Here is a 12,799-nt window from a genome sequence, read left to right on the forward strand (position 1 = left end):
AGATGCCCAGGCCCCCAGGGGGAGACCCTTACCTGCCCCTCCCCACCCTCCTGCCCACCAGGCCTGCCACCTACTTGTCTTTCCAGTGGTGGTGACCGTAGTGGCCACAGATGTCCTCGATGCCTGTCAGAAGGTGGTCCAGGAACTGAAACGTGCCCAGGGCCAGGTCAAGCCTCACTACTGGGCTCCTCCTGGACCAAGACTCCTGAATGGGCCCCCACCTTCCACCCGAGCGCCGCTCTGCTCAACCCGGTCCTGTAGTTCCAGAAGCAGCCAGGAGGTGGCGCCCACACCCCACTCATCCTGAACCGCTGTGGCCCCCTCCAGCCCTCTGCCACTGGGGCCCGGCTGAACCCTCTTCTCTGAACCCACCTGTGCCCAGCACCTGGGACAGGGTCCTGAAGAGGCAGAGACGGCATGACGCCCCCTCCTCAGGTTCCTGGCTGCTCACACCACCCCTCCCTATGGGGTGACGGTGACCTCAGGAGGCGGAAGGGCCACCCCAGCACTGGATCAGGGAGGGGAGGCTGACTGAGGACGTGGATGCAAGGCCTCGCTTACTCCTATCTCCCTAAGCCTCCTCCTGCAACACAGGGCCCAGGCCCAACTGCTGGTACCTGCGTGTGGATCTCCTCGTTGATAGAACGCTTCGTTTCTTGCTTTTTCTTCACAGCCAGCAGGTCTACCAGGGGCCGAATGGTCATGCCCTGGAGGGGCGGGCGGATATCAGGCACTCCAGTTCTGCCACCCTGGCAGGGAGGCCACAGAGGTCCCCCACCCTAAGGTCCCTGAGCCTGGGATGCCCTTTGCTCTGACGTCCCCAATCTCCCAACATCCAAGCTGCGCTTATAGTAAGCCCACTTATTCCTAAAGACATGGCCAGAGGTTTCACATCCAGCCAAGGGACTCACACACAGGTCAGCTAGCCCGGGCCAGAGTTCAAGTGTGAGTTCCACCACAAATGTGTTCTGTCACCTAACAGGGAGGACCACCTCTGCTCCGGCCCCCTTGCAGGTTTTTGACCCAGAAGGACCTAGTAAGGGCAGCAGTAGCTAATCTAACTGCACACTTGTCAAGTGCCAGGGCCAGTGCTGTTTTTACTAGAATTAGCATTTCAGTACCTACAACGACCCCTCCCTTGTCCCCATTATCCAGATGAGGATAAGCAACTCCCTAAGGTCTCACAGAAGTAGTAAAGCTGGATTCAAACTCAGGCAGGGAGGTCCCTACCTCAAAGCTGCGTTCATTAAAAACTGGCTTAGTAAACCATCGGCGTATACAACTCAAAATCAAGGTGATAAAATATTTTTGAAGATGGAAGCAGAGCAAGATGATCAAAGAGGCGGCGTCTTCTCCTTTTAAAAGACAGAAGACAAGTCCAGCCCCAGGAAGTTTGCTCTACACTGTTTTCTCTGGGGAAGGCAACGATGTTTCTCATTGAGGGCTTGTCCAGGGCTATTACCCAGGAAAGATGGAGCGGGTGGTAGAGAAACACGTAGGCAAACACACAGATGAAGCATTTCTCACTTGCCCAAAGTCACGGACCAGACAACGAGAAATGATTTACATCATCTCAGGCTGGGCTCCCTCAGGGACTCAAGGGGTGGCTGAGGTTCTCAGCTAAGCCTGGGTTGTTCAAATGCACAGAAATCACGGCCAGCAGCTGGAAGGATTCTTCAGGGTCATCTGGTTCAGTCCCCTCACTTCGCAGATGGGGATCTGAGACCCAGAGATGGGAGGAGAATCCTTCTGGGGTCACACTGACAGCAGCAGAGCCCTAATGACCTCCTACTGTGCAGCTCAGGGACCTTTTCACCTTTCCAGGCCCCATGTTGTGCTACTGTCCCCATTTGATTGATGTAGAAACTGGGACCCTAAGATATTAAACCACTTCCCTAAAACCCTACATGAGCTTCTTGGTCCTGCTGACTGGGCCCACCCCTCTTAATGCTACCTGGGCTCCTAACTAAGCTGGGCAGCATCACCCCACAATGATGCATGATCAAACTCTCCCTTTACAATTGAGCACAATGAGGCCCAGAAAGGCGGAGTGGCTTGTCCAGGGCCGCACGAGGTATTGGTGGAGCTGGAACTACAACCCATGTTCCCCGCTGCCCCGCCCTGCTCGGTCATGTGCTTCCTCTTTCCTGGCAGAGTCGGGGTCCCCGGGCAGGGCTGCTCCGCCCTGTCCAGCACCTGCACAAAGACGGTGAAAAAGATGACGGTGATGATGGCCGTGAGGAACAGGTCACACATAGGGAAGTGCTTCTTGTCCAGGAGGTAGCCCAGGGAGAAGGCGATGGCCCCTCGCAGGCCCCCGTAGGCGATGATGAACTGGTCCTTGGGGGTCAACTTCACGATGCGGAACTTGTTGATGAACCAGGTCAGGCCCAGCACGCCTGCCAGGGAGGGGAAGTGAGGGGTCAGACTGTCCCAGCCCCTCATGGCTTCTGCAGCTGGGAGATTTTCTCTGTCTGGAGGAAGCCTCCACTGGTAAACCCGCCCAGCTAACCCATATCTCAGGGCCTTCAGTCCAAGGTGCTCCTAATCCCTCAATCCGAGAGTTGGGTGGGTCTTTAAGGGAGGTCCCTCAACCTGTGTCTACTTTAGAGACATTACAGAGGCCTCCAGGGGCTGGAGGGCAGAAGGGTACCAGGCAAAGAGACGAGACAAGACTGGCTACAAGTTGATACCTATTAAATATGATAGGTACACGGGGCCTACTTTTCTATGTGTTTGAAATTTTCTGTAATAAAAAGTTGTTTAAAAATGCTAGGGCTTTCCTGGCGGTCCGGTGGTTAAGACTTCACGCTTGCACTGCAGGAAGCACGGGTTCGATTCTTGGTTGAGGAACAAAGATTGCACGTGCAGCATGGCCAGGGGAAAAAAAAAATTGCAGAGGGAGGTCGGAGTCCAATCTCAACCCCATAGCCCCAGAATCTCCAGAGGATGAGGCCCAGGATGAAAGGGTTTTTAAGACAGCGCAGCAAATCAAGTGCCACACCTAGACCTAACCTCAGAGAGGAGGTGAGATCCACGGGCAGAAGCCACACGGTCACTGAGGTAACGTGTATCCAGAAGGTGAAGCAGATGCCCAAGGGCCTGAGGCCTGGTGCCCAGGTGTGCCCCGGGGCTGGCAGCAGCAGTTGGGAGGCTCTGCAGAAGACTCCGCAAGTGCCAAAGTCACGCATGGGAGGAGGTGGTGCAAAGACCACAGACCTGAACACAGATCTGGCCCTGGGGGCCTCAGTCCCCTCCTCAGATACTGACTGGCTCAGAGTCCCAGGGTTGCTGAGGCTTCTTCCACCCGCACACCAAGGCTGTTTCCCCCCGGGAGCGCGGCCCTCTGTCCCCTCCAGCACACACAAGGGCCTCAGAGCTGCGGGGAGCGGGAATGGGGAAGCCCCCCATCCTGTGGGGGCACCAGGAGCAGCCTGGAGCCAAGACCGCCGCCTCCACACACAGCATGCACCCCACTGCCATGCGCACACACCCCCTGCCACGCACACACCCCTCCCCGGGCCCGGCCCCTCACCCAGCACTCGGGCGATGAGGCAGAAGAGCAGGGTGCTGATGACAAATGTCCAGTTCCAGTGGTGGGAGCCGGCCACGGTGGAGACGCCCAGGAAGATGAAGATGAGGGTTTCGCTGACGCTGCTCCACATTTTGAGGAAATACTTGATGGTTGTGTGGGACTTGTGGGAGATGTTGGCTTCCACATAGGGGCGCATCACCACGCCCGAGGCAATGAGTCTGGGGGTGACGGGAGGAAAGAGCGGGGAGTGGGGTTCAGAGTCGAGCCGCACCCTCCCAAGGGCGCCTCCAGCGCCAGGGAGGCGAGCAGGGGCTGGGCACCTGAGCTCCTCTCATGGGTCAGACGCCCCGGCGGGCTTCCAACCCCTGTTCTCAATCCTCTCAGCCAACCCTGCAGACGCAGGCATATTCTGGCATTTTCCAGATGAGAGATCTGAGATGTGCAGAAACAAAGTCACCTGCCCACGGTCACACTGCCATGGGGTGGCAGAGCTAAGACATGAACATGAAAAGTTTTGCCCAGCTCCTAAGTCTGGGCCTTCTCCCTGAGGCCACACAGCCTCTCCACCTGACAGGGGTCACATCTCTGGCCACAGATGTATCCTCCAGAGTGTGGTGTCCCCTTAACACCTGGGGGGGTCCCTGCAGGAAGCCCTCCCAGTCTGGCACCCACACTTGGGCTCCACTCCCACTGGCCCAGCCTCCTCATTGTCACCCCCCATCCCCGTCCCCCAATCCAGCCCTGGCACTTCCAGGGACTTCCCCTAGCGGGAGCACCTTAACTCAACTTCCCCACCACCCCCAGCCCAACCCCAACTGCAAGGTGCAGCTGGGGCCTCAGGACCCCCAAAGCAAGGGAAGCCTCGCGCCCCTGGCTAGAGCTGCTGAGAAGAGCAGTGGGCACAAGTGCCTGCGTCTGGCAACCGCCAAGGGGCTCCCTTTGTAACAAAAGAAACAGCTGGGGTGAGGCTTTCCAGAACCTTAAACTCCATGCTTCCGGGCAGCCCTGAGACCTGAATCCTGGATCCGGGGGGCTGGGCCCTGGGGAGCTCCCTTTGATCCTCTAAGCCTGGGGGGATCTGAGTTGGCGGAGCCCCCCAACACCACGCCCAGACTCACGCCATGATGCCCGACAGGTGGAAGAGCTCGGCCGACAGGTAGGCCATGTAGCTGTAGAGGAAGACGAAGAGCGGCTCGATGACGCGGATGTGGGAAGTGAAGCGGGAGGTGAAGGCTGCGATGACCCCGTAGACCACGCCCACGAACACCCCTCCTAGGGACACCACGAAGAAGCTCAGGAAGCCGAGGATGATGTCCACGATGCCCACACGGTCGTAGTTGGCAAACTCCTCAAAGAGGTGATACAGGACCTGGGAAGGGTGTGCAGGCTGGTCGGCAGGAGGGTGGGCACCCTGTCCCATGGCTCCTGGGGTTCACCCAGGGCAATTCTGTCCCCTCTGTTGGCCATGGCCAAGAGGTGGCAGAGGGTCTTTGGGCCTGTAGCAGGCTGTGCAGAAAAAGAGCACAGCTCTGCAGCCAAACCACGTGGGTTGAAATTCTGACTCTGCTGCTCCCCAGCTGTACACATGGGGCAAATGACTCAATCTCCCTGTGCTTCAGTTTTTCTGTCCAGAAAATGGGGGCAATAGTACCGACCTCACAGGGCTACTGTGAGATTCAATTAGTTAATGAAGGCAAATTGCCTATCACAGCATTAGCTGCTATTCACCAAACTCATCGTGCACGTCCCTGCCTGGATTTCGGTCTTTGCTTTAGCACAAAGCTGGGAAAGTTCAGATAACTGAACTAGAACTGAACTAGAACAGCTTAACTGCTGAAGCTTTCTAAAAATATACTTGGCCAGCCCATACTCTACTTGGATTGTCTGGAAGTGGGACCCAGAAATCTCTGTTCAACAAGGCCCCCAGGGGGTTGCAATGAACCACTGAGTTCAGGCGCTATGGAACGAGAGGTTCTCCACGGCTTTCCCACCTCTGGGCTGGGGAAATAAACGGTCATTGTAACATCACCACCAGACTTTAAGTGGCACTTCATACACTGTAAAGCCCTTTGATTATGGTCATCCTGTTTTCCACACAACAGTCTCATGAGGTAGGAAGGCTAAAGATGCTTGTTCCCTTGCTAAACTAAAGCTCAGAATGGTGAAGTGACGTGCCGGAGGACCCCCCCACAACCCCCGCCTGGGAGCAACAGAACTGGGCCCAGAGCTTGGTCCCTGCCAGCAGTGGATGGGCCTCCCTGGGGATCCAGCTTTGAGGTTCTATCTACCTCCTCTTAGGTGCTGGCTGACTAGCCTGCTCCTAGACAGCTCTGCCCGGAAACCAGCTGGGGAGTGTCCAGGCTGACGGAGTGCAGAGGGAGTGGGGAAGAAGACCTCAGGGTCCCCGAGACAAACCCTCCAAAGCCCCCAGTACCTGGGCCACACGTGGAAGCAGGGCACCCTTGCTCCAGGGCCAAGGCCTGAGGCCACACAGCTTGGGGCAGCCTTCAGCCCTAACATCTGGGTAATGGGGCATTCACACCCATGCCCAGAGCTCTAGAAAGGGCCTGACTTGGGACAGGCAGGGAGGGGAGATGCCAAGCACTGGCCAGTCCCCCATGTGCTTGGACACAGCCTACCTAAACCCACTCGTGGCCTGAGGAAATGCTCAGGTCCCTAAAGTGCACTGCCTGAGCCAGTGGGGCAGGCACAGAGGGCAAGGTCCTCATTTCTGGCCTGGCACCATTGTCACTGGGACTACAGAGGCAGAGTAGCATAGTGCTAAGCATCTGGACTCTGGACTCAGACTGTGTAGATCTGAACCCCAGTTACATCATTTATCAGCTACTATGATCTTGGATGAGTTCCTTAATCTCCCAGTGCCTCAGTTCCTTCACCTGAAAAACTGGGACAAATCACCGTGCTAACCTCATGGAGTCTGTGCAGATTAGATGAGACAATACATGATCAGACAGGAAGCACGCAATGAACACCAGCGATGACCACCACCACTGCCCCTGTCTCGGGCAGGCACGGCCACGGGCCCACGGTGGCCAAAATGGGGCATCCACTCTTGCAGCCACACCCCACTGCTCCCCAAGAGTGCCAGCCTGGACCCCAACATACACCCAGATCCTCTGGGGAGGGCGTCATCTCTGGCACCCACTGCTTTTGCAGATATGAGTGAATATGACTCCGGCCAGAGTCCTGGGAGGACGGCGGGCTCAGGACAACGGTCCCTGCTCCAGATGGGGAAACAGGCTGGTATGGCAACCGTGGGCAAGGGCGGGTGCCCAAGGAGACAGGACAGATGGGCCAGCCCGTGGCTCCCCCGGCTTCATGGGGAGCTGACGGGGGTGCCAGGGGAAGGAGAGGGAGAGGAGCCGAGGCTGTCAGCAGGTGACCACGACTGTCGGTAGCTTCTTTGAGGGGCGGTTTCCTGGGCAGCTGGGTGAGGTGGGAGTGCGTGTGCAAGCATGCACAGGGCGTGCACATGGTCCATGAGTCTTCCCGTGTGGGCGGCTGCTCTCTGAGGGGTCCAGCCAGGAGGGGGATGCAGGTGTTTGCACAACACAACATGTGTGTGCACACACACGTACCTGCTTCCTGAGGAAGCCGGCTGGGAGGAAGGGTGTGTGCAAACATGCACAGCCCTGCCACGTGCAGACCCTGCGGTGGGGGTGTCTTTCCTCGCTGGACCTGGGAGGAAAGCACTAACTACTCTGCCACATCCCAGCTGTCAAAGGTGAAGCCCAGAGAGGTACAGTCACATGCCTAAGGTCACACAGTAAGCAAGTGGCCAACCCAGACTGACCCACTTCACTTGCCACCTTCTGGAGGTTTTAGAGACAAGGTTCCTTTCCATGAATGCTGCCCCCAAACTCTGCACGAATTAAACTCTAACTTAAGACGTGTGTGTATGTATGTGTGTGTGTGTGCGTGCATGCATGCATGCTCAGTCATGTCCAACTCTTTGGCTACAGTCTACCAGGCTTCTCTGTCCATGGGATTTCCCAGGCAAGAATACGGGTGTGAGTTCCTCCCCCGGGGGATCTTCCCAACCCAGGGATTGAACCTGCATTTCCTGAATTGGCAGGTGAGTTCTTTACCACTGAGCCACCTGGGAAGCCCTAGCTTAAGACACAGCTACCAAGAAAGCTAAAATGCCCCTCAGAGACTAACTGGTCTATAAAGGGTAAACTGAGGTACAAAGAGGATAAGTCATTTAATCAAGATCACATCACAGTGCATCAGGGACAGAGCATACAACCTGGTCAGGCCAAAAGCTCAGGCCCTGCAGTCAGACAGACCTGGCTTCCAATTTCAGTTCTATCTATTCTACTGAGTTATTTAACCTCTTTAAGCTTGACTCCTTCTCTGCAAAGTGAGACTAAGAAGCACCTCTTAACATAGTCAGGAGCATAACTGAGATAATCCCTGCCGGTGCCCAGCATGATGGCCACACACGGCAGGCAGGACTGGATACATGCTGGCTTACTCTCATGAGCGGGGGGATGTGGGATTCACTCTGGACCTGGACTTGGGTCTGGGTCTTGTGCACCCCAGGGCATGGTCCCTGCCTCTCACCACAGTGACGGCATCGTTGAGCAGGGACTCCCCAAACACAAGGATGTGGAGCAGCTCGTTGATGTGAATCTCCTCGAAGACAGCCAGCACGGCCACGGGGTCCACGGCCGAGATGATGCTGCCGAACAGCAGGTTCTCCAGGAGGCCTATGTTGTTGATCTGCTCGCCGCCCACCAGGCACACGGCGTACATGAGGCCGCCCAGGAAGAAGGCGTTCCACAGCGTGCCCACCACGGCGAAGATCAGGATGGTGCCCAGGTTCTCTGTGAACTGCCGCAGCGGCAGGAAGTAGCCAGCATCCAGGATGATGGGTGGGAGCAGGAAGAGGAAGAAGACCTCCGACTGCAGGATGGGGGGCGTCTCGCCCACGCCCTTGATCAGACCCCCCACCAGCAGCCCCACCACAATCAGCAGGCAGCTCTCTGGGACGATGCTCGAGATGGTGGGGATCACGTGGAAACCTGCAGAGGGAGAGATGACGGAAGGCCGTGGGCTTGAGGGGAGCCAGGGGAACAGAAGGCTAGGGCTGAAGGCTGGGGCAGGACGGAGAGGGGCTCAGGTTTGGTCTCAGGGGGCTGCTCTGTTGACTCTCTGAGCCTCAGCCTCCTTGCCTAGAGCTGATAATACCAGCCTCACAGGCTAATATCATGCAGTTATGGATTATGTTTATACAAACTAAGTGATGTATAAACGACATGATGATGTTGTTGAAGTGCTTTTTTCAAAGGAATACAGATGCTCTCTGTCACTGTCATGAAGTAGGAGAAAGAAGCAGGTCTATATGCCTCCAGAAAGCAGAAATTATACACTGATTACCGAGGCTCCAAGTACCACCCAGTTCCCTGACTGCCCCGTCTGCCCAGGTTAGGGCAGGGGTCCTTCCCCTCTCACAACTTCAATCTGCAATCCTGAGGGCATTACCTAACACCTGAACCCAAGTCATCTGTCCAGGCACAAGTCCACGGAGACGGATGCAAGCTCAAGACCAGCCATAACAATTGAAGAATTCTGTCTAAGGGACGACATCAAGTTCCCCATCACGGAGGCGCTGGAGCAAAAGGCAGACAATGGTTGGTGGAGAAGTGACACAGGAGACAGGAAGGAGCACAGTGGAATCAAAGACGATCAGCGCAGGAAGGAAGCTGGGGACCACACTGCCTGGGGCCTGCAAACGTGCAGCACGCACGCAGCGACTTCCAATCCCAGCTTCGCCTGCTTTCCCGCTGAGCCCAGAGAGATGCTCAGGAAGCCGACAGCAATCAATGGGCTCTGCGCGTGAGACAAAACCTGTTTGCCATCCTGTTTCTCACCCAATTCCATCCACTTTAAAGAAGGGGCAACTGAAGCGCAGGGAGGGGGAGGGACTCACCCAAGGTCACACCGCTCATCAGTAGTAGAATCAGGACAGAACCCAGGTCTGACCCCACCAGCTTCTATCAAACTCCCCCTTCTTAAATCAACCCCTCCTTTCTCCCCATTAAGGTGAAAATGCCCCTCTGCCTGAGACCCACCAGCTGTCTCCCCAAGCCAGGTCCTGGCCAGCAGCAGCAGCAGGCCACCCTCTGCAGCTGGCCCCCTTGGTTCCAAACTCTGAGCTGGGAAGCGGCAAAAATCCCTTTCAGAGAGGGCCCCTCTCAATGCCAGCTCCACCCTCAAGCTGCTCATGGGTCTCTGGTTTGATTTGGGTAGGGAGGTGGGTGGAGAAGACCTGGGACATAACCCCCAAGGTCTGCCTGGTTAGGATGGTCTGCTTGACACTTTGCTGGAGGTGGAAGCTCTCGCTCTCCTCCCCTCCTTAGCTTGTAAACGCTCTTCTGGCAGATTCCATCTCTGTTTACGATTATGTCCCCAGGGTTGGGATACAGGAGGTGCTCAACAAGTATCTACTGATCGGAAAATGCAAAGGGCTTGGCCAGGGCCCACGTGAATCTCTATAACCTGTCTGGCCAGGCCTCTTCTCTCTTTACCCCTGGAGAAGCTTGGGAAGGAAGAGGAACATCCCTCCCCAGGCCCAGAGCCCTGCTGCTCTCAGGTACTGATCTGGGTGGTGCCAGCCACAAGTCAGGACTCAGTACACCATCCAGGCCCAGAGCCTGTCAAAGGGCCAAGCACCCAGGAGATACAATCGAATCATGTTGGGAAAAAAAAACACATCTCCATCCTAGGCCAGGAGACTTCAAAACAGACTTGACCAAAAGTCACTGCTTTTAGGACTTCCCTGGTGGTCCAGTAGTTAAGGCTCTGTGCTTAACCACTCCAGTGCCAGGGGTGTGGGTTCGATTTCTGGTCAGTGAACTAAGATCTCACATGTCGGGTGGTAAGGCCAAAAAAGAAAGTCACCACTTTTGCTGAAAAGTCCACTACTCTTACCCTGCCACACCCGTCCATCTTTGACTGTCTCTCAGTAACCCTCAGGGTTCACATGGCTGGTACACTGCGAAGGGCTATGTCAGGTTGAGTCCAAGTCTCCCTTGCTCTAAAGATTAAAGTCCAAACTTTCAGCATGCCCTTCATCATCAGGCTTGCTCATGTCTCATGCTCCCTGCTGTCTTTTTTTTTTTACCTCGCCATGCAGCTTGTAGGATCTCAGTTCCCTGACCAGGGATCAAACCCAGGCCCACGCAGAGAAAGCACTGAATCCTAACCACTGGACCACCAGGGAATTCCCCTCACTGTGTATTCTTATGTTTCAACCTTGACAAGCTCCTTCCAATTCGCCCAACCTCTTTGGCCTGCAGAACTTGGCCTAGTCCAATCTGCCTGTCCAGAACACTGTTCCTTTACCTACCCTGTATATGGCTGACACCATATCCTTCTGCCTGCCTCCTCTTCCAGGAAGCATTCCCTGACCACCCCTGCCTGCCTGGGCTAGAGCAGGCGTCCTCTGGTGTGTCCCCCATCATAACCTTCGACCCACAGTCATGATCTGGATTCCTCTTTCTCCCCAACACCCAACGAGGTCAGACAATGTAGGCAGAAGTAGTGAAACGGGACAATGGCACCACGCCTGGGACCTGTATCTGCCTTGAGGGAAGACAGGACAGCATAGGGGTTTGGGGGAGCCAAACCCAGCCAGCTGACCTCCTCAACACCCCACCCCACCCCAGAAAGCTGAGCAACAAGAGCTGCCACAGGAGTAGGCCACGTCTAAGGAGGCAGCCCAGGGTGGGTGGAGGACAGCATTCACCTCCACCTAGACTGCTAGGCTTTGAAATTGCCTCACCACCCTCTATGCCATCCATCCAATCCACAGAGCTTTCCTGGTTGCAGGAAGTGCCAGGCAATGGACCAGAAACCAGTAAGCCTCAGCCCACTGTGGGAGCAGAGGGATGATTGTGTGTGTGTGTAACACTCCAAGAGCAATAACATCAAGAACACTTATTACTCCTAAAGGTGCACCAGGAGCCAGGCACATGTCACCTCTTTAGTCCTCACAATACCTAGCCCTGTGGGATAGGTATTGTCCCCATTTTGCAGAAGAGACAGTTGAGGTTTGGCAAGGTTCAGTAGCCTCCCCAGAGTGCAGGGGAGGAGGTCGACTCTAGCTCAGAGCATTTCACTTCTTCAAGTGAGTTGGTCCCCAGAGTACCGGGGGCTGGTGCCCTGTCCCTGGAGCAGAATCCCCCCAGGTCTTCCTGTGTCAGCCCTGCCTCTCCGGGAGCAGAATCCCGGGCCCTGATGGGCAAGGGGAGGGGAGGGGAGGAAAGTCTGGGATCCACCCTGGCTCCTGGCCTGCGAGTAGGCTGCACATTACTGGAAAGCAGCTTCTCGGGGAGGGGCGGATTCTGTCATCAGGCAAAGAGGAAGGGGGCCTGATGGCCTGTTCTGACTTGTCCCTCTCCCAAGGCCCTGACTCCACCCACTGTCCCCACCCTGCACCCCGGAAACTGAGTGAAGTGAAGGGGGGACAGTGGGCCTCTGGGCCCTTGACCAGGACCCAGCACAGAGGCAGGACCCCAAGAGGCCACGAAATGAGGCAAAACTTCTGGGCCTGAACTTGTGACAGTGGTGATGTCACCAGGATGGAGTCAGGGGCGGGGCAGAGGCCACCAGACTCAGACCCAATCCTTGAGAGCCGACACGGACCTCAGAAGCCACCTAGATCCTCCATCACACGGTTGGGGAAACTGAGACGCAGAGAGGGTGGTGACTTGTCAGGTCACGGCCGGCCCCCCATGAGGACCCGTGAAGCTAAAGTCCAGGGACCGCTCGAGCCCCCAGACCTCCCAGAGCAAGGACAGGAGGAGAAGGTCTGGAATTCAACATCATGGTTTGGGGCTGGCCTCCCTTTTCAGGTGCAGAGGCGGGGGCAGGGGAGTGGTGTTTCTCACTCTGTCCGGCGTGGGTGGCAGCTGCGCAACAGGGGGCACAACATACACACACTCGCTCTGGCTCTGACACACGCTCAGGCTGCCCACTGACACGCACACTCTCTCACATGCTCTCTCACGCACATTCCCCACACTTTCACTCTCGGACACACTCTCACACACAGACTCTGACCACACACTCGTTCTCTTACACATCCATGCACGCAATCACCTACATTCTCACTGTCTCTGCCACGCACGCTCTGAGACATTCACACTTGCCCGCCCTCTCTGTCTTACAGACACACACAGGTAAACTGAACCGGCACGGGACTCAGTTGCAGACTGATTAGGGGCTCTCGGTCCC

General features: G+C 56.2%; 1 protein-coding gene across 1 annotated transcript in view; it reads right to left on the reverse strand.

The window, feature by feature from the left end:
• SLC9A1 (solute carrier family 9 member A1) overlaps positions 1-12,799 on the reverse strand; it is a 52,162-nt gene that overhangs the window by 4,871 nt on the left and 34,492 nt on the right. Inside the window, exons 2-7 of the mRNA XM_055397709.2 lie at positions 8,123-8,583; positions 4,654-4,904; positions 3,536-3,753; positions 2,197-2,399; positions 618-707; positions 75-145 (exon numbers count right to left, since the gene is read on the reverse strand). Coding sequence (XP_055253684.2) covers positions 75-145; positions 618-707; positions 2,197-2,399; positions 3,536-3,753; positions 4,654-4,904; positions 8,123-8,583 — 1,294 coding nt within the window. The remainder of the gene's footprint in view (positions 1-74; positions 146-617; positions 708-2,196; positions 2,400-3,535; positions 3,754-4,653; positions 4,905-8,122; positions 8,584-12,799) is intronic.

The sequence above is a fragment of the Moschus berezovskii genome, chromosome 2, assembly GCF_049115385.1.
Source record: "Moschus berezovskii isolate FMDL1 chromosome 2, NW_MosBer_1.0, whole genome shotgun sequence".
NCBI classification, from domain to species: Eukaryota; Metazoa; Chordata; class Mammalia; order Artiodactyla; family Moschidae; genus Moschus; species Moschus berezovskii.